The following is a 23,995-nucleotide window of genomic DNA, read 5'->3' on the forward strand; positions in this document are numbered from 1 at the left end:
CCAAGATTGGTCATGGACTGCAAACCTTTTCCACAGAGCTACTTTATCCTTTCAAAAGCATCTTCCAAAAATGCCGTGTCTTATATTTAATAGATTTTAGATTCAAAGGCAAAAAGGGTGCATCCAGGGTGCACAAATACCATATACTGGCAGTTCCCAAAGCCAAATATGTGTTTTTCCCAGGATTGTGCTGCAGCCGTGAAGGGCCCTGAGAAAAGAGGCAGCTAACTTAAAAAGTCGCAGACAGGTACAGTCGAGTGTCTGCATGCATCTTTTTGCCTTTGAAACCAAAGCACTGCATAATCCTGATGCTGAATTTTAGTTTTATTTGTTTGTTTGTTTATTTATTTATTTATTCATTCGATTTTTATGGCCACCCATGTCATCTAAGTGACTCTGGGCAGCTCATAACAGATAAAAACAATAAAAAACAATTTAAAAACCAATATACCAACATGTAAAAACTGCCCACAATCAATTAAAAAAACATAAAACCATGATCAGCAGCAGAATTCATTCTACATCAGCTCAGTACAGCCATTGTAAGAGCTCTCCACTTGTTGAAGTTAACCACAAGGTGAAACTGCCAACCAAGGTGTGATATATTTTTTGTGCTGCCTGACAAATATCCTTCTTCCTACAAACAGAATACATTTAAGTCCTCAAACACTTTCTATTAGCACACCATTTCAACTGGTGATTTTTAAAACCATTTTTGAACTCAAATTTTTGCCATTCTAACAGAAAATGGTTAAAGATGGGGTGAGCTGGGGGGAAACCCATCAGTTGCATTTCATTAGCTCACTTAACCAGGTTAAGGACTGAGCAGCTGCATTTTCAGGGCTTGCTAAGTTTGATTAACTTTTGTGTATGTGGGTATGTGTATGAGTGTATTAGTCTCTTACATTAGTCTCAGCCTGTTTGATTCAATGTTTGTACAAACGCAGAAGATAGGTTAACACAGTAACTGAGTTAAGGATGCTGTGAGGATTGAGAATTTTGCCTTCTCATTTGTACAGGGCTCTACTGTGATTTTATTTCTTGTTCAAATTTGATCACATGATCAAAAATGTGACTCTGGGAACTTTTGGGGGGGGGGTTTTGCATTTATGCTGTATTCACAAAGACAAAATATGATTTCATTATTAATCATCCCTGCAAAACAATGACTATATTTACTGCAGCCCTCCAGATATGTGGGATGCAACTCTTAAAATTCCCAGTTGAATAGGGAAGACTGATGTGAGTTATAGCAAACAGAACCCTGTGTACTTCTCTGTTGTGGGTCAGAGCAGATTCTTCCACATACCATATCCTTGGGTTCATTGCTTGCAAAGGCAAATATGATCAGGAAAACTTGCCCAAGAGGCTGGCTGGATTAGCAATAAAATCCATTAGTTTAACAAAGTAAGCCTAACTTATCCTAACCATAACTTTGCCTGGAGGCCCTTCTGAATTGGCAGAGGAGACTAGAGCTAAGGTTATTTAAACTGTTGCTGTGAAGTTGGCCACTATAAGTGTCTTAATATTGCCTTAGGAGATGTTGAAGGCCAAGACTTGTCTACAAACGCAGCACAGAAGTAAGTTTTGAATGAGATGTTTCTAGTCCATTTCTTGAGCAACTCTGCATTGAAATACAGCCATGATTCTGACATCAACCTTGGTTCCTTTACAGAAAATTGCAGACTCGCCATCTACACCTCTTCCTGCCTGCTATAATGGGTTTTGTAGCAGCTACAACTTCCATAGTATATTACCACAATATTGAGACATCCAATTTTCCAAAATTACTTCTGGGTAAGTACTTCATTTTAAAAATATCTACATTAAAAAAATGTCAGTCCTATGACTGTTCTGCTAAAGCAGGGGAAGAAGTATTTGTTCCACAACACATTTAAGTGAGTGATTGGAAAAGTTATAGGGCCTGTTTCATGCTTGACTGGATCAGCGTGGAGGTTAGTGTGTTATGAAAATACCAAAAAGGGGTTAATTAACCCAGTTAACTAATTCATAAGGAGAGATCAACTTGACCCAAAATAAATTCAGTCATGCAATGGGTTAAATTAATGCCATCCTGTATCATGGAAACTCAAAACCCAATCAGTTGACCCATTCTGCCTTGCCTAGTCCTCCAAGAAAAAGAGCTAGAGAGAAAGAGTGTCTGAAAAAAATAAGCATTAAGAACCAGGCTCAAATTATCCTACTTCGGACACATTATGCTCTCTGGAGAAGGCTCTAATGCTGGGAAAGGTGGAAGGGAAGAGAAGAGGATGACCAGCAGCAAGGTGGATGGACTCAGTTACAGTTGTGATGAATGCACCATTTGGAGATCTGAAAGAACAGGTTAGGGATAGATCATGGAGAAAATCTATCTATGTGGTCACTAAGAGTCAACAACAACTTGATGGCATATAATCAATCAGTCAATCAATCAATCAGTTCATTAAGAACTCACTGATAAGGGCTGGCAACATGGAAAACACCTCCCAAACTCTGACTGAATGGTCAAACCATGCTTACTGCTGCCTGTCTAGACAATGGGAGAGGGGGGTGATATAATGAAATTTTCTGGTGCAAAGGTCCATGGGAGTGGAAGAAGTGGGACAGCACTCTGCAAGTTCCATTCCATAAACCATTCTGAGCTCACAGGAGTTACTTGTAGATTTAGGAAACAAATCCAAGTTTCTCCAAGATGAAGTATTTTATTATTTGCCAGCTGTTTGCAGTCCTCTCTACTGCTTTCCAACAATCTACTTTTTCCCAGTTCAATCTTCTTTGGATTCTGGCATATTTACTTGCTTGATTAAATGTTGCATGCATGGAATTGAGGGCTATGTATTTCTTTTGATACCACAGCTCTTTTTTTGTACTGGATCATGGCCTTTGTCACCAAAACTATCAAGCTGGTCAGATATTGCCAGGACGAGATCTATTTTGGTCAGCTACGCTTCTGCATCACTGGGACGATGGTGGTGCTTTATGGGTTGCTAATGGCTGTGGAGATCAACGTGATACGCATTCGGGTAAGAACATCTCGAGATGTATTGTTCCTCAATATCATGCATAAACCACTGGCAAGTGGAGGAGTTTAATCCAGTCATTCCCAACTGACATGCTTTAGATGTGTTTTGGCTATAATGTCCTGTCCTGGCTGGGAATTCTGGGTTTTGGAGTCTGGAGAATGCCAGTTGAAGATGGTTGATTTAGCCCTTGCTAAAAGCCATCTGTTCTGTTTTTCAGATTTTGGGGTATTCATCTTTTATTTTAAACTATCACACAGAAAACAATTAGTGGTGCATTGGACAGGGCATAACCCCCACCTTCCCAGTTCCTTAGCACTTACTTTGTTTGGATCCTCTGTTACAACCCAACTCTTGCACTGCTTACATGAGCTTTTGACCAGACATAAGACAGTCACCCTGGGTAGCAAACTACTAGTTATTTAGTTTTTTTAAAAAAAATATTACATTGGTTGAGGTACCAAGATAACCTGGCTGTCTTTGGGTGCTGAGCACCTTTATCCGAGTGGAGGTGAGTGCCATGTGCTGCTTTCTCTCAAGTAGCACAATACCTTTTCTGCTTGCTGGCTGATTATGAACACAGCATGTTCTCTGTCTTATCCCCAGAGGTATGTATTTTTCTCAAGCCCTCAAAAAGTAAAGCCGCCTGAAGACCTCCAGGATCTGGGTGTGAGGTTTCTTCAGCCCTTTGTCAACTTGCTGTCGAAGGCAACCTATTGGTGGATGAACACCCTGATTATATCAGCTCACAAAAAACCCATCGATCTGAAGGCGATTGGGAAACTGCCCATTGCAATGAGGGCGCTTACTAACTACGTCTGCTTGAAAGATGCCTATGAGGAGCAAAAGGTAATGCCTTGAGTTGAATAATTATTTTCATTCTAAATCGAGGATGCTGGCTTTCCAATCACATTCTTCCAGAATCTGTTTTCGGTTTTCAAATTCACCTTCACCACCAGGCACAAAAAGGCAGCCAATCTTCAGTAGCATCCATTTTATTTACCAAACACAGAAACAACCCTGAGTTTAAATGCCCACCCTCCCCAAAAAAGAGTAGAAAAAGTTACAAACACAGACCAAAATCCTGAACAAAGTTTCCCACCTTTATATTTGCCAATATTAGCAGAAATTGGTCTTCAAAACACTACCTGTGTGCATGTGACATACCTGTAGATATTTGTACTTATAGATGTAGTAAGTGCTCAGTTTAATGAACTAATGGAAGAATAAGGGGTCCATTAGAGTTAAGTATCCATTTAATGGTGGACACAATTTTATGCATGCAGAAAATGTACATAGTGTATGCATTGGATATTATCTGTATGAATATGCTCCAGAATGATTCTTCAATCAGTACATATTATTTATGGAAGTAAATTCTGCTATTGTCTGAAATTCAGATTTTGTCTGTTACTTCCAATGGCTACTGAATCAAAGTCTGTAAAAGTGAAAGTTTTACATATATCTGCAGAAACCATATTCCAAGAAAATGGCAAGATCAGGACAATATTTGTCTCTGTGTATGTGTGTATAAATAACTACTGATTAAAATGATCTCCGTCTGCATATATCAGCTATTGTCTGCTCACACACATACAACCCATTCTTCTCTCTCTCTCTCTCTCTCTCAATTTAGATACTGCGTATCTCACGAAAAAGTGACTGGGTGGTTCACAATACAACAATAAATATTAATTACAATACAATAAAAACAATATAAAAATACAGTAAAAATAGAATAAAACCAAACACACAAATAATAATATCTTCCAAGATGTTGATGATCAGTAAGATGTTTACATATGGGAACATCTTCAAGCTGCTAGCCACCCCCAAGGGTTGGTGGCCCCTTTTTCCACCCCATGCCAGTTGGCAGAGCCAGGTCTTGACTGCTTTCCAGAAGGACAAGAATGTTGGGGCCTGTCTCACCTCTGGGGGGAGAGTATTTCATAGGGCAGGGCCACGGCAGAGCAGGCTCTCTTTCTGGACCCTGCCAGTCGCCATTCTTTCATCAACGGGGTCCGCAGCATACCCTCTCTGCCTGACTGGATGGGACGGGTGGATATAATCATAGAAACATAGAAGTGTAACACAGACATACACAAACTCACATTCCTTCCCTCTAGCAGAAGCAGCCCAAAAGAAGAAAAGTACAGCAGGATGAAGATGAGACAAAAGGAATAAGTAACTGCAGTAGGAAGAGAGGGAAAGTAAAATGCGGAAGAAAACAGTGATGAGATGAGGGGAAGAGTTAATTGGATAGGAAAGGAGAGTGAAATTACAAAACGTTAAGCAGAAAACAGCTCTTTCCAAGCAGCTGCTAATCTTCAGGATAATTTTCAAAGGCAGCCATATTCTTCAGCGGGATGTCTCCAGCTTCTTGCGTCTCCAGCTCACCGCATTTTTAAAACCAGCTTCTTCTAGATTTCCACAATTCAAAGGGGAGGGGGAGGAAATAACATAGCAAAACATACATGCTTTAGTACAATATTACTTGGCAAGGATGACAAAAGAATCGGATTTTCTGCCACACAAACACCCAAGTTCCTTGGAAAATTGCCCTCTCAATGTATGTAGCTGTGAAAGGCTATTTGGCTGAGGTTAATGGAAGTTGTCACCCAATATATCCACCAGGAACTTGGCAAAGACTTCTCTGAAATGCTTTTCTGTTTTTTTACCTGGGTAGGAAAAGAGTGGAGGAAAACAATGTTATCATTAATGCTGGACATTTTTCGTCTTCAGTAATATGAATAGTAACACATTTTTATTCTTTCACCCTTTCTGCATTACTGTGAGATTGGGTTGGTTCCCTAATACCAACACTGGGCCTAATTTTATTCCAGTGCTTTCTCTCCAGAATACTTTGCTTTTAATTTCCCAAAGTGCCCTGATGTAACTTTATTTCCAGAGCTAGGCTAAAGTGATGCTCAGCAAGCCTGATGGGTAACTCTTCTAATCTTCAGATGTAAAATATGGGTAGATTTAGGACAATTCTGCTGGGTGACCACCATTTCAGCTGGTGACACAAGAAGCTGTTGATCCACTTGTTTATGCTGGCATTATAGACTCAGGAATCTGACACACTTGAATTCTGCATAGCCAACTCATAACTAGATTCAGTCAAATTGCTCCTATCTGAAATGGGGCAGAAAACACTTTGAGTATATTCTGTCCCAATGGAGAAGTTAAGGATCTGCTTTTCCCCCCAAGGTCTTTTGTTATACTTCAGGAAAAGAGGTTCAGCTTGAAACTGGCAGTATTCCTTTCCACAAAATTGTGTTTAAAATAAATTGAGAGGGTTTTCTTTCCATAGCATGCATGTGGCAAGCTCCAGGTTTTCATCCCTTTCATTCCCAGATTAAAAAAAAAAGTTTTTAAGCAGTGGGGCAGGGAAAGAAACCTCGTGGCACATTCTTTTTAATACTTTTCCTATCCTCCCTTCCACTGTGAAAGCCAAGATGAAAAACATGACAGGGAAAGAAATTGAGGTATCTCCTAAATGGCCTTTAATTCAGGACAGAGGTTATTCAGCACCAATTATTTATTTATTTATTTAAAGAACTTCCATGGCCGCCTAAAACAAAACAACCCTTCCCAGCGAGTGCCAGACCAGCTGAACTATAAGCCTTCTGACTTAACCCCCATCCTAGCCCTATGCTTGGGGGAACAGCCAGATCTTCACAGCCTTCTAGAAGGCTGAAAGGGTACGGGCCCCTCAAATCTCAGGTAGGAAGCTATTCCAAGGGGCTGGGTGGCTACAGAAAAGATGCACCTCCAAGCCTTCGGATAGCATCAGATGACAGCATTTAAGATGACACCACCCAAAACTGTGCATGCTGCTGCATTCTGGACCAGTTGCAGCTTCTGGATGGTCTTCAAGGGCAGCCCCCTATAGAGCACCTATATGGCACCCTGCTTATAACTGGTTGATTTCATATGAACCAAATGATTTTCAAAGAAAACCTTGGCATTCACTTTTTGTTGGTTTGTTTTAATCATTAAACCTATTTTTTTTTAATTCACCCTACTTTTTTTTCAGAAAAAAGTGGCTGACCATCCAAACAGTGCTCCTTCCATCTGGTTAGCAATGTATCGGGCTTTTGGGCGTCCCATTCTCCTCAGCAGCACGTTCCGCTATTTAGCAGACCTTTTGGGGTTTGCTGGACCACTTTGTATTTCTGGCATCGTTGACAGTTTCCATCAAAACTACACTGATCAGGGCAACGCTACATCCAGCAATACTACTGGTACGCCTGAGGTAGGTTAATCCTTCCGGCAGCTGTGATGGGCTAGCCCAGTGTAATGGGCTAGCATGGCTGGCTGGGGAATTCTGGAAGTTGAAGTCCACCCATCTTAAAGTTGCTGAGTTTGAGGAACCCTGACCTAGGTTGAGAAACACTGGGCTAGACAATTTATTTGTTTATTTGTCTCTTGAGGTTCTTAACCTGCTTTTCCTTCAAACGATGGCAGATCTTTTCTTGTCTCTGCACATCTTTCTCTTTCCACCTGGGGAAAAGGCTTTGTTTATCCCTGTGTGAAAGGTTTGTTGGAGAAGCAAAGAGCTAGGATTTGGAAATGTAGCTATGCTTCAGCCATTTAATGAAGCATGGATAGGAGGAACAAATCAAATACCTCTTAGAGCAGGCTAAAACACACAACGGTCCAAGTGTGGACAAGCTTGTCTTTTCTTTTTTGATCCAGGGATGGAGAACCTGCTCTCCAGATGTTCCAGACCCACCTGCTATTGGCCATGTTACATCATTGTAGTTTCTCCCTGGGTGTGTGTGTTTTCTCTTTTATAATAGGTAGTCCTTGACTTACGACCACAACTGGGACTGAGGTTCCATCACTAAGTGATGTGGTTGTTAATTGAGTCATGCCCGATTTTACAACCCCTTTTGCTGCAGTCATTAAGTGAATCTCTGTGGTTGTTAAGCGAATCATGTGTCATTAGGTGAATCTGGCTTCCCCCATTGACTTTGCTTGTCATAAGCCCCCTGGGAAGGTTGCAAATGGCAATCACGTGACCCTGGGATGCTGCAACAGTTGTAAATACATGCCAGTTGCCAAATGCCTGAATTTTGATCACATGACCACAGGGACACTGCAATGGTCATAAGTGCAAGGACCGGTCATAAGTCACTTTTTTCATCGCTGTCGTAACTTCAAATAGTTGTTAAATGAATGGTCGTAAGTTGAGGACTACCTGTATTCATCTGCAAGAGCATTCAGAATTTCGTTGCATTCCTAAGCTTACTTAAATTGAGAATAAGTCCTGCTGAATTCAGCAGGGTTCTGAAGAGACAGATACATGATTGTCCTGCTAATTGATTCAGATTTTTTATTTATGTGATGGTCATAATTGTTCCTTTCATGGTGGGCTAGTACCCTCAAAGTTTTTGAAGTTGTTTCTTTCTCTTTGCTCCAAAGATAACTACAGAGCCATTCCTCACCTCAAGAGATTTCCTCAAAACCAATTATGTCCTGGCTGTTCTCCTGTTCCTAGCTCTTATCCTGCAGAGGACATTTCTCCAGGCTTCCTATTATGTTACCATAGAAACGGGCATCAACCTACGAGGAGCTTTACTGGTGAATAATGACTTGACTTCACCCACTTGTAGGCTATGAAATGTCTTAATAAGGATTTTAATTCTTCACACTTTTACTTAATTTGATCTTTCTTGAGAATGACAAGCTAGAGCAGGATAAAAGACAGATAAAATTATTTATACCAGGGGTGTGCAACTTTTCTGGGCTGAGACCCAACCTTGGCTGTTGACTGGCATCTCAGGAGCTGCAGCCCACATAACAATGAAAAAGGCAGGACAAAAAAAAAAAAGAATTAATTGATATTTCAGTATAATTAAAATTAAATAGAGTTAACATGATTACAGTCAAGTGTTTTATATACTGATATAGGCCATTTTGAGCTCCTGAATGAAAGGTGGGATATATTGTACATCTAATAATCTACTAAATAAACTCAATTAATTTTATGACGTGTTGAGTAGGAACACTCTAGTAACCATGATATGTGACAGCAGTGGTGATAGAACTGGTTATTCATCATATCAACCCATACTTTCTGCTATGTTGTGTGAAGATCCAACATTTGGAAGATGGAACCACTATATAAACCAGGCTTCCACAAAGTGATGCTTCCTAGATTGGTTAAGAGATAAGTCCCAGAATTTTCAGCCTGCATGATCTTCTAGGAGCAGCGGTCCCAACATACGGTTCCAACATGCGTTAAACTAGAGCTTGATGTATTTTCCTCCAGCTAGCTGGACAGATATCACCAACTTATTTGGATGTTGTAAGGCGGTGACTTTTGATAATAAATACATAATAAATGGACATAATAAATACAGGTGTGAGCTTACCTGTTCCACTGCAGTCTACCCTGGGGCTCCAGTCTCAAAACAGTTCACATCTGGGTCCTCCAAAATAGGTTTTATTATTATTAGAATACATAAACAGAAGGCAATTTCTAGGAAGCTTATGCTGTACTATCTTAGTTTCAAAGAATGTAATAAATCAGGGCCCTTGAATAACTTCCTTAGAAGAAAAAGCTAGAAGCTGATTATTTAGCTCAGAAGAAAGTGAGCGAGTGGGAACATAACCCAGGTTTATAAAAGCATAGATGTCATAGAGAAAGAGGACAAGGAGACGTTTTTCCCTCTTAAAACATTCCAATCAGAGGTCATCCAGGAAAGCTGATTGGAAGAAGATTTAGTACAAAGGAAAGTCCTTCTTCAAACAGTACATAATTAAACTGTGAAATTCGTTAACTTCAGATACGATGGATGGCTTGAGCGGGGAATTGGATATGTTCATAGAGAGCAGGTTTATTCAGGGCCATCAGTCTTGAAGATGCAACATTATCTCTGGACTGAAAGCAATCAGGGGTGTCCCCGTGGAGCTTCAAAAAAATCGAGATGGTGGTCACAACCATGTGATTGGAACCTCATCCCTTTTTTTACATGGGTTGATGCATATAAAAGGGGATGGAGCTTTGATCACATGGTTGTGGCCACCATTTGTAGCAGGGAACATGTGCAGGAAAGGGGGATGCAAGCACTTCAGAGGCATCTGGTAGCCACTCTGAGAAATGTAATGCTGGACTAAGATGGGCCTAGGCTCGACTGAGCAGGGCATTTTTATGTCTTTATGCAAATCAGTCACAAAAGCGTTACACTAGCAAGATGACATGGCCCTTTATTACTGAAGGAAAAAGAAAAGTGGGTGAATTGTGCTATCCAGGTGCAGAGAAATACAGATCTAAAACAACCCAGTCCTAAAGCTGTACTCTAATGAGATCAGAACTGTATAATAAATGGCTTCTGGCAATCTAAAAGATCTTAACTGCAAATTTTCTGCAAGTTCCATAGTTCTTTAATGGGAGAATGCCTTCCTTTTTTTCAGGCTGAAGACCACACCAGGCCTTCAAATGGTGTGCCAGGAGCTGCCCTCCAAAAAGGACAAACAAAAACCCATGCATAGTCAAGATAAAAGCGAAATCTGATTTTATTTTGTTAAAATCAAATGCAATGAAAATTAAATTAAAGTTAATGCAATTACTTTCTCTGTTTTGAATATATTAATCAGAAATTATAATTCAGCAACAACTTTCAGAAGCCTCTGGGGGCCATATCAAAAGAGTTAGGGATAGTCCTGGGACCTCAGGTTCTGCCCTTTCAATCTATAGCTACCCTGTGGAACTACAGTGCACATGATGACTCCCTTACATTGTGATAGGAGTGTACTGGTTGTCATTTCTGATGCTTGAAATCTCTACTACTCACTGGTGTTTTTCTCCCTTCTTTTCCTAGGCAATGATCTATAACAAAATCCTGAGACTTTCCACATCCAATTTGTCTATGGGAGAGATGACATTGGGACAGATCAATAACCTGGTTGCCATAGAAACAAACCAACTTATGTGGTTCTTGTTCCTGTGTCCCAACTTGTGGGCTATGCCCGTTCAGGTAGAGCATCGAAGTAAGGGCCAAATCTTTAGAAGAGACAACAGATTTAATTTTGATTGAATGTTTTGGGGAGAGAACATATGACTGAAACTGAAGGATTTCAGCTCCTTAAAAAAAGCCCCAGCCTCACGGACATTCAGCAAGTACAGCCAATTCATTCATTTTTATCTCAGGTAGTGTGGAATAAGCCAGTGTTTCTCAACCTCAGCAACTTTAAGATGGGTGAATTTCATCTCCCAGAATTCCCCAACCAGCCAGCATGCTGTGAGTTGAAGTCCACACATCTTAAAGTTGCTGAGGTTGAGAAACACTGGAATATGCTACAAATTACATTAACTTTGGAATGTACTCTGGGGTTTTCTTGGACTTCAATTCCCATAATCTTCAATTAACGTACATTGTTTATGGTTGAAGCTTGTACTGTAATACTTACCAGGATGGTGTGATGGTCATTGGGAACTATAACATGTAGTCATGTAATATATTTGTGTGCAATCAAGTCACAAGTGATTAATAATTGTGTTTCATTCCAAAATCCTGGGTGATTAGTAATAGTCTGCGCTCTTGTTGGTAAAATGTATGTTTGAGATATCCTCTAAAGATGTCCTCCTTATTTAAACTGTGGCTTAAGACTGTCTTACCTGCATTGTCAGGAATTCTGAAAACATTAATGAAATTGGGGGGACCGGGCAGAGCAGATGCTAGTATGTGCTGATGATATCTATTCCTCATCTGATTTCACTGATATGTGGGTTTGGAATTCAGTCTGATTATTGTATAAACTGAAATAAATCAGATCTGATGCCAGTAACTCACAGTAGTAATTTATTTAAGAAGAGATAAGGCTTGGGATTTTAGGTAGTGTTCTGACTCCTTTGTTTATCTTGGTATAAAAATTTGCTTCATTTGAGGAGCCTCCTCTTCCTTCTGATGGGATGGGAGAGCTCAGGGTTGGTAGCCTCAACTCCTGCCTTCAGGGCATTCAAAATGATAAAGCACCCATTGCGTTGAGCTCATCTCCAGATGATTTGGTACACATGCCCGTGTGGTTTCATTTAATTAATTAATTTAGATTTATAGGCTGCCAAATCCAAAGACTCTAGGAGGCATACAGTTTTTCAACAACATTTAAAACTTATATGAAACCATGTTGGCAAATATAGCACAGGGGAAAATATACTTAAATACCAGTCATCCATCCACCACAACCAGATGGGATTAGAAATCACCTTGGTCTCTGGCCTGTTTGAAAAGTTAGGTTTAAAAAAAGTGAGGTCAGGGCCAGATGAACCTCAGAGGGGTTGGTATTCCAGAGGGTGGGGGCAACAATAGAGAAAGCACCTCTCTGAGATCCATTAGTTAGCACTGTGTAAATGGTGGGACCCGAAGCATGCCCACCCTGACTGATCTTACAGGATGGGTAGAGAAAACTAGAGAAAGACAGTCCTGTAAATAACCAGGCCCTGAGTCATAGAGACTCTCCTAGGTGACAGCATCATGAAGTGCACCCAAAAGCCTCTGGTAACCACTGTAGGAAGATAGGTTATGTGGGCATAAAAGTCAAGACTTGTGCAAATCTTTACACATAAAGAACAACTTTAGCTCGTATGAATTCTGTGATCAACTGAAATCACAGCTCTTCCTTGTAAGGATGTTTATGAAGGCTGTACAAGCCATCTGACACTAGTTCTTTGCGAAGCATGTCAATGTGAGCATTCCTTCTCCAAGCCTTAAAGTAGCTGCATTGTCTAGAAATTTTGCCATGGCGCCTTTGAAACCTTTCCTTGCTGGCCTGCTTGTGTGTGCATGCAGAACTGCTTTTCTCTGCTGGCTCAAGTGTTTGGCACATGCACACACACGAGCAGACAATTCCCGTCTGATAGAGGCAGATGTTTTAACACTTGGAGGTACCATAGTCCATTCACACCCATGCGCTTTACACTGTAACCTTCATATGATTTGCCCAGCCCTAATACCTAATACTTGTTCTTTTTAAAACTGTAAACAATGCCTAAAACATGACACATCTTTCAAAGGGTAAGAGTGACTTCCCCTATTTTGACAGCTCCACGAAAATATACATCCTAACATCTGAAGCTATTTGTACATCTCCAGTAAAAATCTGTGCCGTTAAATGCAAATGGATCATGTTTTCTAAGTTCTTCTCTTTCCCCCGCTTTTTTGTAGATTATTATGGGAGTGATCCTGCTATACCACTTGCTGGGAAGGAGCGCCGTGGTGGGGGCTGCTGTTATCTTACTGCTGGCTCCCATCCAGTATTTCATTGCAACAAAGTTGGCCCAGGCACAAAAAAGTACTCTTGTAAGTTATTCTTGTTTCATTCTGTTTGCATTTCAGTATGAGCTGTCAAAAGTTGTACTTCTTGAACCAGAGCACAGCTGTCATTGACATTTGTATTAATCTCAAAACCGAGATATCCTCCATTCAAACAGTTGCGTAGAAATACACCTATTAATGCACTCGAAGGTGTGTTTAAATGAAAATACTGTAACACATATTACATAGACATAGTCCATGTTAGGAACAATATGTTTGCTCTACCATATTAACATATGAAGATAAAGTGCACATATAGTATATAACAGGAATGTCTTGGATTAGAGTTCCTATCACTTCAAGCCAGTGTGATCATAGTAGCTGAGGATGATGGTAGTTGCAGTTTGACACATGGGATACATCAGCCTGAGGAAGGCAGACCTCAAGGACGTAGAGACTGTTTTCTCAGTAAATTCCACCCCTAACCCCTGTACTTTTTTTCCCCTTAAAAATGATATTTAATGCCATTTTATTTTTCTGCATCCCTTTGCCTTTTATGGAAAAAGGATTATTCTACAGAGAGGCTGAAGAAGACCAATGAAATATTAAAAGGCATCAAACTATTAAAGTTATATGCCTGGGAGCAGGTCTTCTGTCAAAATGTGGAAGATACGAGGATGAAAGAACTGACTAGTCTCAAAACTTTTGCTCTGTATACGTCTCTTTCCAGTAAGTAGTTGTTAACATTGTATGGCTGGTTGGTTGGTCTGCCTTTATTTATTTATTTATTTATTTATTTATTTACTTACTTGCTTACTTATTTATTTGATATTAACCCTTGCCAAAGACTAACACAGGATGGTTTCTTTAGGGGGTTCATAAATTTTAGAGTTTTTTTTTAAAAAACAAACACATAAGTAACACACTTTTAGCATAGAAAATAATAATGTAACTCAGTCTACAGCAATACTGAGTGCAACAGTTGCCTGTAAACAGTTATGGCTGAGTGAAAACTGGGGGCAGAACCACTCTTGGGCTCCCTTGCCCAACTGTGGCTTTTTTTTTGTGGCGTGGCCCTTGGATGCCAAGCCTGACTTGGTTTGTGGAGCTGCTCAGAGACCCTCCCCACTCCTACTGCCTGCACAGCCTCATTGGGGGCCTTCTACCCTGAGAACTCAGCCCTGATTTTCTTTTTATTCAACCATGGTATCAGAGTCCTTACACCCAAGGGAAGATTTGCAGAATTACCCTGAAAGAGGTGGGGGATGAGATTTTGGGGTGGGCTGACTGGAAACCTAGGAGAGACTTGGCCTTGAAGGTAGAAGGCCGGTGATCAGTCTACATTTACAAGCCAATGTTTTAAGTGGCCCAGAGTCGCTATTCTGAGATGGGTGACCATCTAAATAGAATAAATACATAAATAATCCAAAGTCTGCCCTGCAAACATATTTGGTTAAAATCTCAAAGAAGAGCAGAATCCAGCCAATGTTTTCTGAAGGAGCTCAGCCAAATCTTTCAGATCTTGTTTCCAATCTGCTGGGATATAATTCCCATTGTCTCCAGCAAGCATGGTCAAGAATTCCTAGACTCGTCATCCAAAATAATGAGAACACTAGAATGGTCTACAATAGAGTGCTGCGACCTGATGAATCTCATTGGGGAAGGAACTCTAGAAATTCGGACACTGCCACTAGAGAGCTCCTAAGTCTAATGGAAGCCTCCTGGTCTTCCTTCCTTCCTTCCTTCCTTCCTTCCTTCCTTCCTTCCTTCCTTCCTTCCTTCCTTCCTTCCTTCCTTCCTTCCTTCCTTCCTTCCTTCCTTCCTTCCTCCCTCCCTCCCTCCCTCCCTCCCTCCCTCCCTCCCTCCCTCCCTCCCCTTTTCATTCAGCCAGGACCCTGAGCAAATGGTGCAAAACACAGTGGTCTTGGTCCTCATACAGAGTCAATAGATCCTTAAGCCAGAGACTTCCTAATGGAGTTTGATGACACCAACCTCTGTGCCACAGTCCTTTGAACTGTAGGCTTCGTGCTTTCTGGAACTTTCTTGACAGCACACCCAGCTTACAAGTAAGAGCTGACAAAAAGATAGGAGGATGCTAGACTTCAGACCGAAGGACTGTTCCAGTCATTGGCATCCTTTTCCAGCCAGTGGGCCTGTTTGGAACTTTTACAAGAAGGGAAGGGAAGATGGGCACTGAGAACCCAAGAAGCCAAAAACAGAAGGGAGGAGAAAGGATTCCTAAGTGCCAGTTATTTTTTAAATTATTTTTCAGGTGCAGCACTTCTCAGATACCCACCTTTTTAAGGGCACTTCTTTAAAGCTGTATGTTTGAAATGTCTCACAAAATTCCAGCTGCTTTTTGGACCTTTGGAATGTTGACAGAATGTCTTTGGTCCATTTGCAGAATATCTACCATGGAGGAGCTAACCTCTTTTCAAAATGGATGCCATATCAGGTGCATCTGTTCCCAAAAAGATCACCTTATTAGAAGTCAAACTGGTGAAGTTGCTATTCAGCATCTCTCTGGCTGCCCTGAGATGTGTTCTAACACTCCCAAACAAATTCCTGGGCTGTAGCCACCCGTTCTTTTGATTCTCTAAGAATGCTTATGGAGCTTCTGTAAGTTCTAAAAGTGTTCTGAGAAATGGGGCAGGGAGCTGAAGGTCACCACAGAAAGTGACTTTGGCACTTTTGATTTGTACACTTCTGGGAAGGGGAGGAAACCAAGAGGACAGGGTTCCCCATTATACAATAGCAAAGGATGCTCCCAGGTTGTTTTCTCTTTGGCCCTATTTATTTTATTTTTTAATTTACAAATATTTGTATGCTGCCTACTTGTATGACTTTAGGTGACTTACAATATACACACATAAAACATTCCTAAAAGCAATCCAATATTAAACCTTAAAAACAATCCCCATTGCTACCATCATGTGAAATCTACCTTGCCAAATATCCGACAGAGGAGGATATTTTTTATCAGCTTCCTAAAAGTTAAAAGAGAGCCAGTTTGGTATAGTGGTTAAGGCACCGGGCTAGAAATTCGGAGACCATGAGTTCTAATCCCACCTTAGGCATGAAGTCAGCTGTGTGATGTTGGGCGCTCTCTCAGCCCTCAGAAGAAGAAAGCAAGGGCAAACTACTTCTGAAAATCTTGCCAAGCAAACTGCAGAGACTAGTCCAGGCGGTCCCCAGGAGTCAACACTGATTTAAAGGCACAAATAAATAAAATAAATTAATTAATTAAAAGGGTGGGAGCTAACCTAACCTCAGAAGCAAGTTGTTCCAAAATGAATGCTATTCAGAATGCCATTTTTTGGGTTCCTCCCCACCTCCCAGTCTCTCTGGGTAGGCATCCGTTGCATCTTCTTCCAGCTAGACCATATAGGACAGGCAGACTCTACCTAGAGAAAATGGTCCCCAAAGTAGTGGTAATAGTAGTAGTAGTAGATTTATTTTTCATCCAATTGTAACTAAGTACAGTACAGACATAGAATAAAATAACAATACAGATGGTCCATGTTTAAGGACCACTTGTTCAAACTTATGATGGTGCTGAACGAGTGGTACTTATGACAGATCCTTGTACTTTCATCAGTCGCAGTGTCCCTATGGTCATGTGCAACCTTTTTGCTGGCTTCCTACAAGCAAAGTCAATGGGGAAGGCGGCAAGAGGCCGCAAATGGGGACCACACAACCACCATGTGAGATCCTTGCTTAATGGCCTGTGGTGATTCACTTAACAACGGCAACCAGAAGTGCTGGAATTTCCATTGCTAAGTGGCATGGTCACGTGACATTGCACTTTATGACCATGTCGCTTAGTGATGGAAATTCTGGTCCCAATTACCATTGTTCAGTGAGGACTACCTAGACTGTAACATTCTTCAGTCAACAAGAACATCCTAATATAAAATAAGAAGCCTCTAATCTAGAAGAACAATGGTATATCACAATCTCAACATCTCTATGTTCAAAGTAACAAGGGCTTTTTGCATCTCCAACCAACCCCCTAATTGTCTGAACACTTTGGCCATTTCTTGTGCCCTACATACTTCCTCTTGTGGTCAGGACATTGGAGCCATCTCCTTCGCAGATTTCATGGATGCCACATTGATTGTGTGGATATAGTGCTAGTCTTTGAAACTTCAAGTGACACCATGGCCACAAATTTTGGGCAGCTTTTGGAAGGGTTGGCAGCCTATGATGTTGTCAAGCAAGGGCAGGATGAAGGAGCCCTAGTAGAGGGGGAGGAAACATTTGGCTCAATACCTATCATTACTCTTGCCTGTGGACAGAATCCTTCCACATTGTCCATTCACAGCTGTGAAATGCCCAATGGTATGTCCGTCAGAGATAGATAGTCAAAGGAGAGGCAATTAAAATGTCATACTGGGCCACTTTGTTTCATGTATCTGGCTTCTAATGACTCTACTATCAGGATTTTGATAGCCAGAGACTGAGAAGGGGATCCATTATTCTTAAGCCTATTCTTCATGCTTTTGCAGCCAAAAGGAGCATTTAATCTCTCCCACCTTCCTCTGTTTTAAGCATGGGGCCACAGGAAGTATCATTTTTTTAAACAGTCTTGAGCAGTCTTCAACATTCCTCCTACCTGCACTGAATAAAACCATTTGCTCAGATTTCAAACTAGAGCTAATAATGGCAAAATTATGTCTAGTTTTCTTCCTCCTTAGTCGCTCTATTCCAGCGTTTTCTTTTTTTAAAGAAATAATTTCATTAAAAATTTAAAAGAGAACGTTAAAAACTAACAAAAACTAACATAGAATAAGAAAAGAAAGAAAAAGAAGAGAAGAAAAGAAAAGAAAAGAAAAGAAAAGAAAGACCAAGTCAAAAGTGCAGAAAAAAGAAAAGAAAGAAAATATAAAGAAGTAGCTTCTGATTTTCTTTATAGTATTTATTTTATTTATTTATTTATTAAATTTGAATGCGACCCCTCTCCCCCAATGGGTGACTCTGGGCGGCTCACAATTAAAACCCCAAACCCAAGCCATTAAAAAACAATACCATATAAATAATTAAAATTAATTAATCAATTAAAATTCAACTAAAAACAACCCTATACATAAATACTAATATAAATTTACCTCTTACTCTATGGTTACAACATAACTCTACTTGCTATAATCTATCCTGTCTCATCATCAAAACGATAAATCATAAGTTCATTTTTTCTGTTCACACAAAAAGTCTATAAGGGGTTTCCAGTCAGCAATAAACGTAGATAGTGTCTTTTCTCTGATCAATTTGGCCATCTCAGCAAGTTCCATCATTTTCACTGGCCCACAGGAAGCATATCTGAGGATGTGATGGCATCATTAGGTGGGTGGAGCAAAACATTTGTGGGGGGTTTTTTGCTTTATTTTCATCTGGGGTTATCAGTGCATCATTCTTTAACTTTTACAGCATGCGCACATGTAATGCACAATGACAGACAACTGTGCTGCTAAAAATTGATGGTTTACTTTCTGAATTTTGGTGCTCCAATCCTAGATAGCAGACAGATAGGAACTAGGGTCTAGGGGACATGTGATCCCTGGATCACAGTGTTCCTATCCTCGCTTTAGCTTCTGCTTGTTCCCAAGATTCAGTTTCCTCTCCATTTCCACTCTGAGCAAAGGGATCACGTGCAATGGAAATGTTATGCTTCCCGCACGTCTGCATTCATTTCTCAATCTTGTGACACTTCCTGCCAACACAGAATGAAGTTTGCCAGTTAGTGCTTTCCTTGACTAAGAAAAAAACCCCAATCCAATAAAAATGATCTTCTGACCTCTTTTTGTTTTTCTCATACTCTGAGATAAGTGTGACAACCATCTCCAAATAATTCTTAAGGGTTCCTTTTAAACTTTGTGACATGAGTTGGTTTACATTAATAATTACTGAGACTATGTCTAAGAAAGCATGATAAATGAGAGTTTATTTGTTGTTTTAAGGAGCACTCTAGGGCTTCGGCTAACACAACCCCCTAATTTCAAATAATTCCTTTTCTCACAGAGTAACATTTCAAATGTACAGTCCTACAGTTCTCCTGGGAATATGTTCTCCAACTCAATAAAATATACAAACTGTAATATTTCCAGCATGTTTTTGTTTGGCATGAAAAGAATTTTTTTCCTGTTAAGGAGAAGTCCAGCATTTTAATTCTGGCAGAAAATAATATTAAAGCAGTGGGACATTATACTGTACAGATTCTGAAATATTTGGTATATCAAATGAATGGATGATTTGTGTTTATTTCCACAGTTTTTATGAATGCAGCTATACCTATTGCAGCTGTTCTCGCGGTAAGAATGATTTTGGAAGGGGTGGGTTGAGGAATGGGAACACAAAATATGCTTGAGGACCTATGGGATCTTTACTTTTTCCAAGGATCTCTATTTCTTGGAGGTTGAAGTACAGATCTGGGAGTGTGAGTGTCCAAAGAGTGGAAATCTGACCTGAGCAAGGATTAGTGAAGCAGGTTTTATAACTATAACAAAAAGGAGATTTCTTAATAGGAAATGCATTATAATGACAGGTAAAGCCTAGCACCTAACAAGCTACATCCTACCACAGGGAGAGTCCAAGAGCAGATGTTTCATGCATGTGTGCCTGGTAAGAAAGACAGAAAGAAGTGGCTCCAGATTAGCAGTCTCTTAAACCAAGAGCAGGCATAGTGATAGACACCTGCCAAATTGATATTTCTTAAATTTAAAACTTAATCAAAATCATATGAGATGAGGTATTCCTACATGAGTTCCTGTAAAATTTTGCATTGGAAGGAAAACATTTTATGAAATCACGTAGGAGAATCCTGCCATCTTGCAAGAATTCACATGAGAATGCAACATTTCACCCAAGCATACTACAGTCTCTCAGAATCTCGTGCAAGAATGTCATGAATTATTTGATGAAGTTGTGAAATTTGGGGCACTTCTTTTTTAATGAGGATGCCTAAGTCAACGCACGGGATTGTAAGATGGGGCCACATCCTTAATTTTGGTGGTTAGCTCAAGCCACTGATTCCTCAGGTTGCATGCCCCTGACTTAGAAGAACTACAGTATTCTTGTTTCCCTGCCACAATGGTAGTCTTCCAGTTTTCACAAGTGGGGATAAGTTGAGCTTGTCTCATTTCTTCTGTTTTACGTTCCAATCAGGGTGGGGTGGGAGAATCATAGGTGCCTGGATGCACGTGTTCCTTAACAAGCCAGTCTGCTGTTAAAGGACACAAAGGAGAGGATCCATGTGGGTGTGCCATCCAGCTTGCATCTGGATGACCTGGAGGCATCTGCAGGACCCAGTGCTTTTGTGAAAATGACAAAAAAAGCATTGTCCCGTCATGATGTGAATCCTGCTCTTTTTTGTACGTCTGTGCAACATCATGATGCATACGCAAAAGGGACACAGCTTGCATTGCAACTGTGCAGTGCTTCTTTCACCAATCTCTCCTCCTTTGACCTCCCCTGTGGACAGGTTTGGATATAGATTCAGTTTACATCCATCATTCCTGAAAGGGAGGATGTGTGATAAGGCTAGCAATGCTTTGGATTTGATTCCAAAAAAAGGTGCTTCAGGGTGTGCTCTGTAGTTCTTTAAAGCAGCTGTGCTTTCTCCTGAGATCATGCAGCTGCTGTAGCAGGCCTGGTATGTGAGACACTCCATGGGGATTCATAGATAGAGGAGACGAGGGGTTCAGAAGCTGAAAACTGCAGAAATATGGAGGTAATCCCAACACCTGTCTAGAAAATGTAAAGAACATCAAGTTGTCTTTGAATTGACTAAGATCATGCTTTCTTTGCAAAACAACATTGGGTTCTACCCATATCCTCTTTTCTTGATGTACCAGACTTTTGTGACCTACACATATGCTGAAGATGCACAGCTAACTACAGCGCAGGCTTTTGCATCTCTCTCGCTGTTTCACATCCTGGTCACACCCTTGTTCCTGCTATCCACTGTTGTTAGATTTGCTGTCAAGGCCATCATAAGGTAGGTGATTTAATACTTTAAAACAGAGCAATTGCAGTTAAATCAACAAACTATGATTAAGCAAATTGTGGCTTACCCAATGGGGGAACCTCACCATTATACCGTCTTCCAAATAAGTGGAATTGTGGAGATGATGAGTCATTCCTGTTGTTTCTTCAGAGAGTGGGTTCCCATGAACATTTTCATCACTGTGACTACATGTATGAATGCAGTAGTACAGAGCTTTACTATCAGAACCAAGTCAGTGCTTTTCAGGTAGCGTTGATTCATGCATTCATCTACTAAACTTCAAATGTATAGTGATCTAGTTATGAAAAATACTTACACCCATATCCATGATACAGTTCCCTTTCCTAGTAAGCAACATGATGCAGAGTGTAGAAAAATAATAAGAAATGGTAAACCAAATAAATTAAAGGCACAAGGCAACAAAAAAAAAAAGTAAATATAACTAAATCTAGTTTATGTTGACATGGTTGTGTGCCTTGAGAACCATCCTTGCTTCTAACACATCCATACACAAATTCATACAATGCCTTTTGTTCTTTAAACTTCTCACTCTCTCTTGGGAAGAACTCATAAACTCTTCCTCTTCCTCTTGACCCATTCACTCTTCTTTCTCATATATATATATTCAGTTCAACTGCATTCATTCACTCTATTAAGTCCAAGCCTCTTCAACATACTTCTTCCATGTTGCTCACTGTCTTTTGTATTCAGACAACATTTTTTCATTACCCATTCATTCTTGACCCTTTCTCTTCTCATGTTACCACACATATTTCTTAAGTATCCCAGATAATTTATGAGAAATAGATGTGAATGTCTAGCTGTGAGGCTCATCCTATATTACTATGTTCATGCATGTTTAACCGAGTCAGTTCCAAACCTAGTGGCTGCATTTCCACAAGACACTAAGCTAGTTTAGTTTTAACCTTAGTTCATTTTTTTGTGGTTTCACATGTGTCAATTATCCTGTTTGGCTAGTTTGTGATTCAATATATTGTGTGAACCCAGAAAGTGAATTAATTCAGCAACCAAGTTACTTGTCTTGTATAAACATACATAGCCTATATATAAGAAAAGATATACTGTGGCAAGCTGAACAGATAAATGAATAAACATCATTAATTTGATCCCAAATACCTTTTATGCAATATTTTTCAATATCTTCTGTTCATACATGATGGCCTATATCTTCAGTATCTACAAAATGTTCGTAAGATATTTCACTGGGAATTGTACCAGAATAAATGACACTGTTCAGTCTACTTGTCTGAGCAAATTTGTGGCTTGTCCAATAAACCTGACTGCGCAACAACTATGCCTCAGGGGAGGTTTTTTAGATGACTACTTCTTGGGCACCATTTTCTTTTTTCACCATGCCCTGCATGCTTTTGAGCATGGGTCTCCAATGGCAGCTGATGCCTGGAGACAAAATCGTTCAACGATTATGAACAAATCCATGAGCCTCGGGAAGGGAACAGTTAACAAAACACAGAATGAAAGTTTTGGCATATGATATTAACTGATTTGTATAAGTTGTCAGAGATTGGCTAACTTATTTATTTTTTCTGTTTGAGCTTAGAAGCGGCTCCATTTTTTGTTTAATTTTGACGTTCGTTCTTCACCAGAAATGTCTCAGAATGACTCTGCATCAGGGGTATTCTGGGAAAAAAAATGGAAGCTGGAAAAAAGAAGTATGACAAAGTGGTGGAAGGTCCAAGCCATTTTTTTTTCAGACACACAAAATCAGCTGTGTGGGAATGTGCAAACGCCACCACAAGAAACCTAGAGAGAAGCTTCTTTTTAATCCTAAACATGATATCTTGTTCTTCTTCCTTCCAAGCAGTCCAAAAGAAAACAAAATAAATCTTACTGTTGTGTAAAGGATCAAGTTTCCTCACTGTGTGCGCACTATATTTAGCATGGTATAATTCCAAAGCAACAGGTTTGTTGCACTGGAGGCAGTTCAGACTAATAGGTTCAGTGTTTGCCAAGACAAAACACAGCTTTTTCAAAGATTTGTTTCCTCTGTTTTGCACTTACAGCCAAAGTAATCTCCTCCTGAAGATACAGAAGGATAATGTATGCTTGCACTTCATTTCCTCCTACTCCAACTTGGTTATCATCCATCAACTTAGTTTACAGAAAGAAGTGCCTTGTACCTGGAGTAATTAACTCTGTATATGGTCCTACTGAACTGTTTCATTTCATTTCATTTTGTGAAGTTGCCTTACTTCTGTAGTTTACTATGAATGAGTTTTATTCAAATTGCTGCCCTTTAGGAAAGCTTAAAATACCTGTTCTTCCAGCAGGCCCAAGGTCAGGGCAATTTGTGAACCCGCATGAGCAAGGTGGTATTTGAATTCTTTTTGCATTCCTGAGGTGGTACATCTGGTACTAATGGTTTCTTCCTGCTTGATTTTCTGTAAATTGTGTTCAAACTTTTGTACATCTTGAGTGGCTAGCCATTAGGCAGCTTATCAATTAAATTAAATAAATAATGAAACATTTCAAATGCATTATTGGAGGTTCCAAGAAGAAATCCTCAAATCTTAGTAAGCTTCCCTGTGTTATTGGGAGAGGGTCACTTGATTATAATCTTATGCATAAAGCTGATGATCCCCCCAACATTTGCATTTGCTGATTCAGTAACAAATTATTTATAATACTCATCTCAGTTATGAGGTGAGCATTACAACCATAAAGTTCTC

At 40.0% G+C, this 23,995-nt stretch overlaps 1 protein-coding gene across 7 annotated transcripts in view; it reads left to right on the forward strand.

Moving 5' to 3' along the window:
- ABCC9 (ATP binding cassette subfamily C member 9) overlaps nt 1-23,995 on the forward strand; it is an 84,772-nt gene that overhangs the window by 6,536 nt on the left and 54,241 nt on the right. For all 7 annotated transcript variants that reach the window (XM_088141358.1, XM_088141359.1, XM_088141355.1 and 4 more), the window contains exons 4-13: nt 1,676-1,797; nt 2,857-3,023; nt 3,627-3,869; nt 7,060-7,278; nt 8,451-8,609; nt 10,853-11,008; nt 13,196-13,330; nt 13,852-14,014; nt 19,553-19,593; nt 21,136-21,278. In XM_088141358.1, coding sequence (XP_087997484.1) covers nt 1,676-1,797; nt 2,857-3,023; nt 3,627-3,869; nt 7,060-7,278; nt 8,451-8,609; nt 10,853-11,008; nt 13,196-13,330; nt 13,852-14,014; nt 19,553-19,593; nt 21,136-21,278 — 1,548 coding nt within the window. The remainder of the gene's footprint in view (nt 1-1,675; nt 1,798-2,856; nt 3,024-3,626; nt 3,870-7,059; nt 7,279-8,450; nt 8,610-10,852; nt 11,009-13,195; nt 13,331-13,851; nt 14,015-19,552; nt 19,594-21,135; nt 21,279-23,995) is intronic.

This window comes from Python bivittatus, unplaced genomic scaffold (assembly GCF_059951505.1).
Source record: "Python bivittatus isolate LINGU-HERP-01145 unplaced genomic scaffold, Pbiv_v1 ctg000330_np1212, whole genome shotgun sequence".
Taxonomy (NCBI): domain Eukaryota; kingdom Metazoa; phylum Chordata; class Lepidosauria; order Squamata; family Pythonidae; genus Python; species Python bivittatus.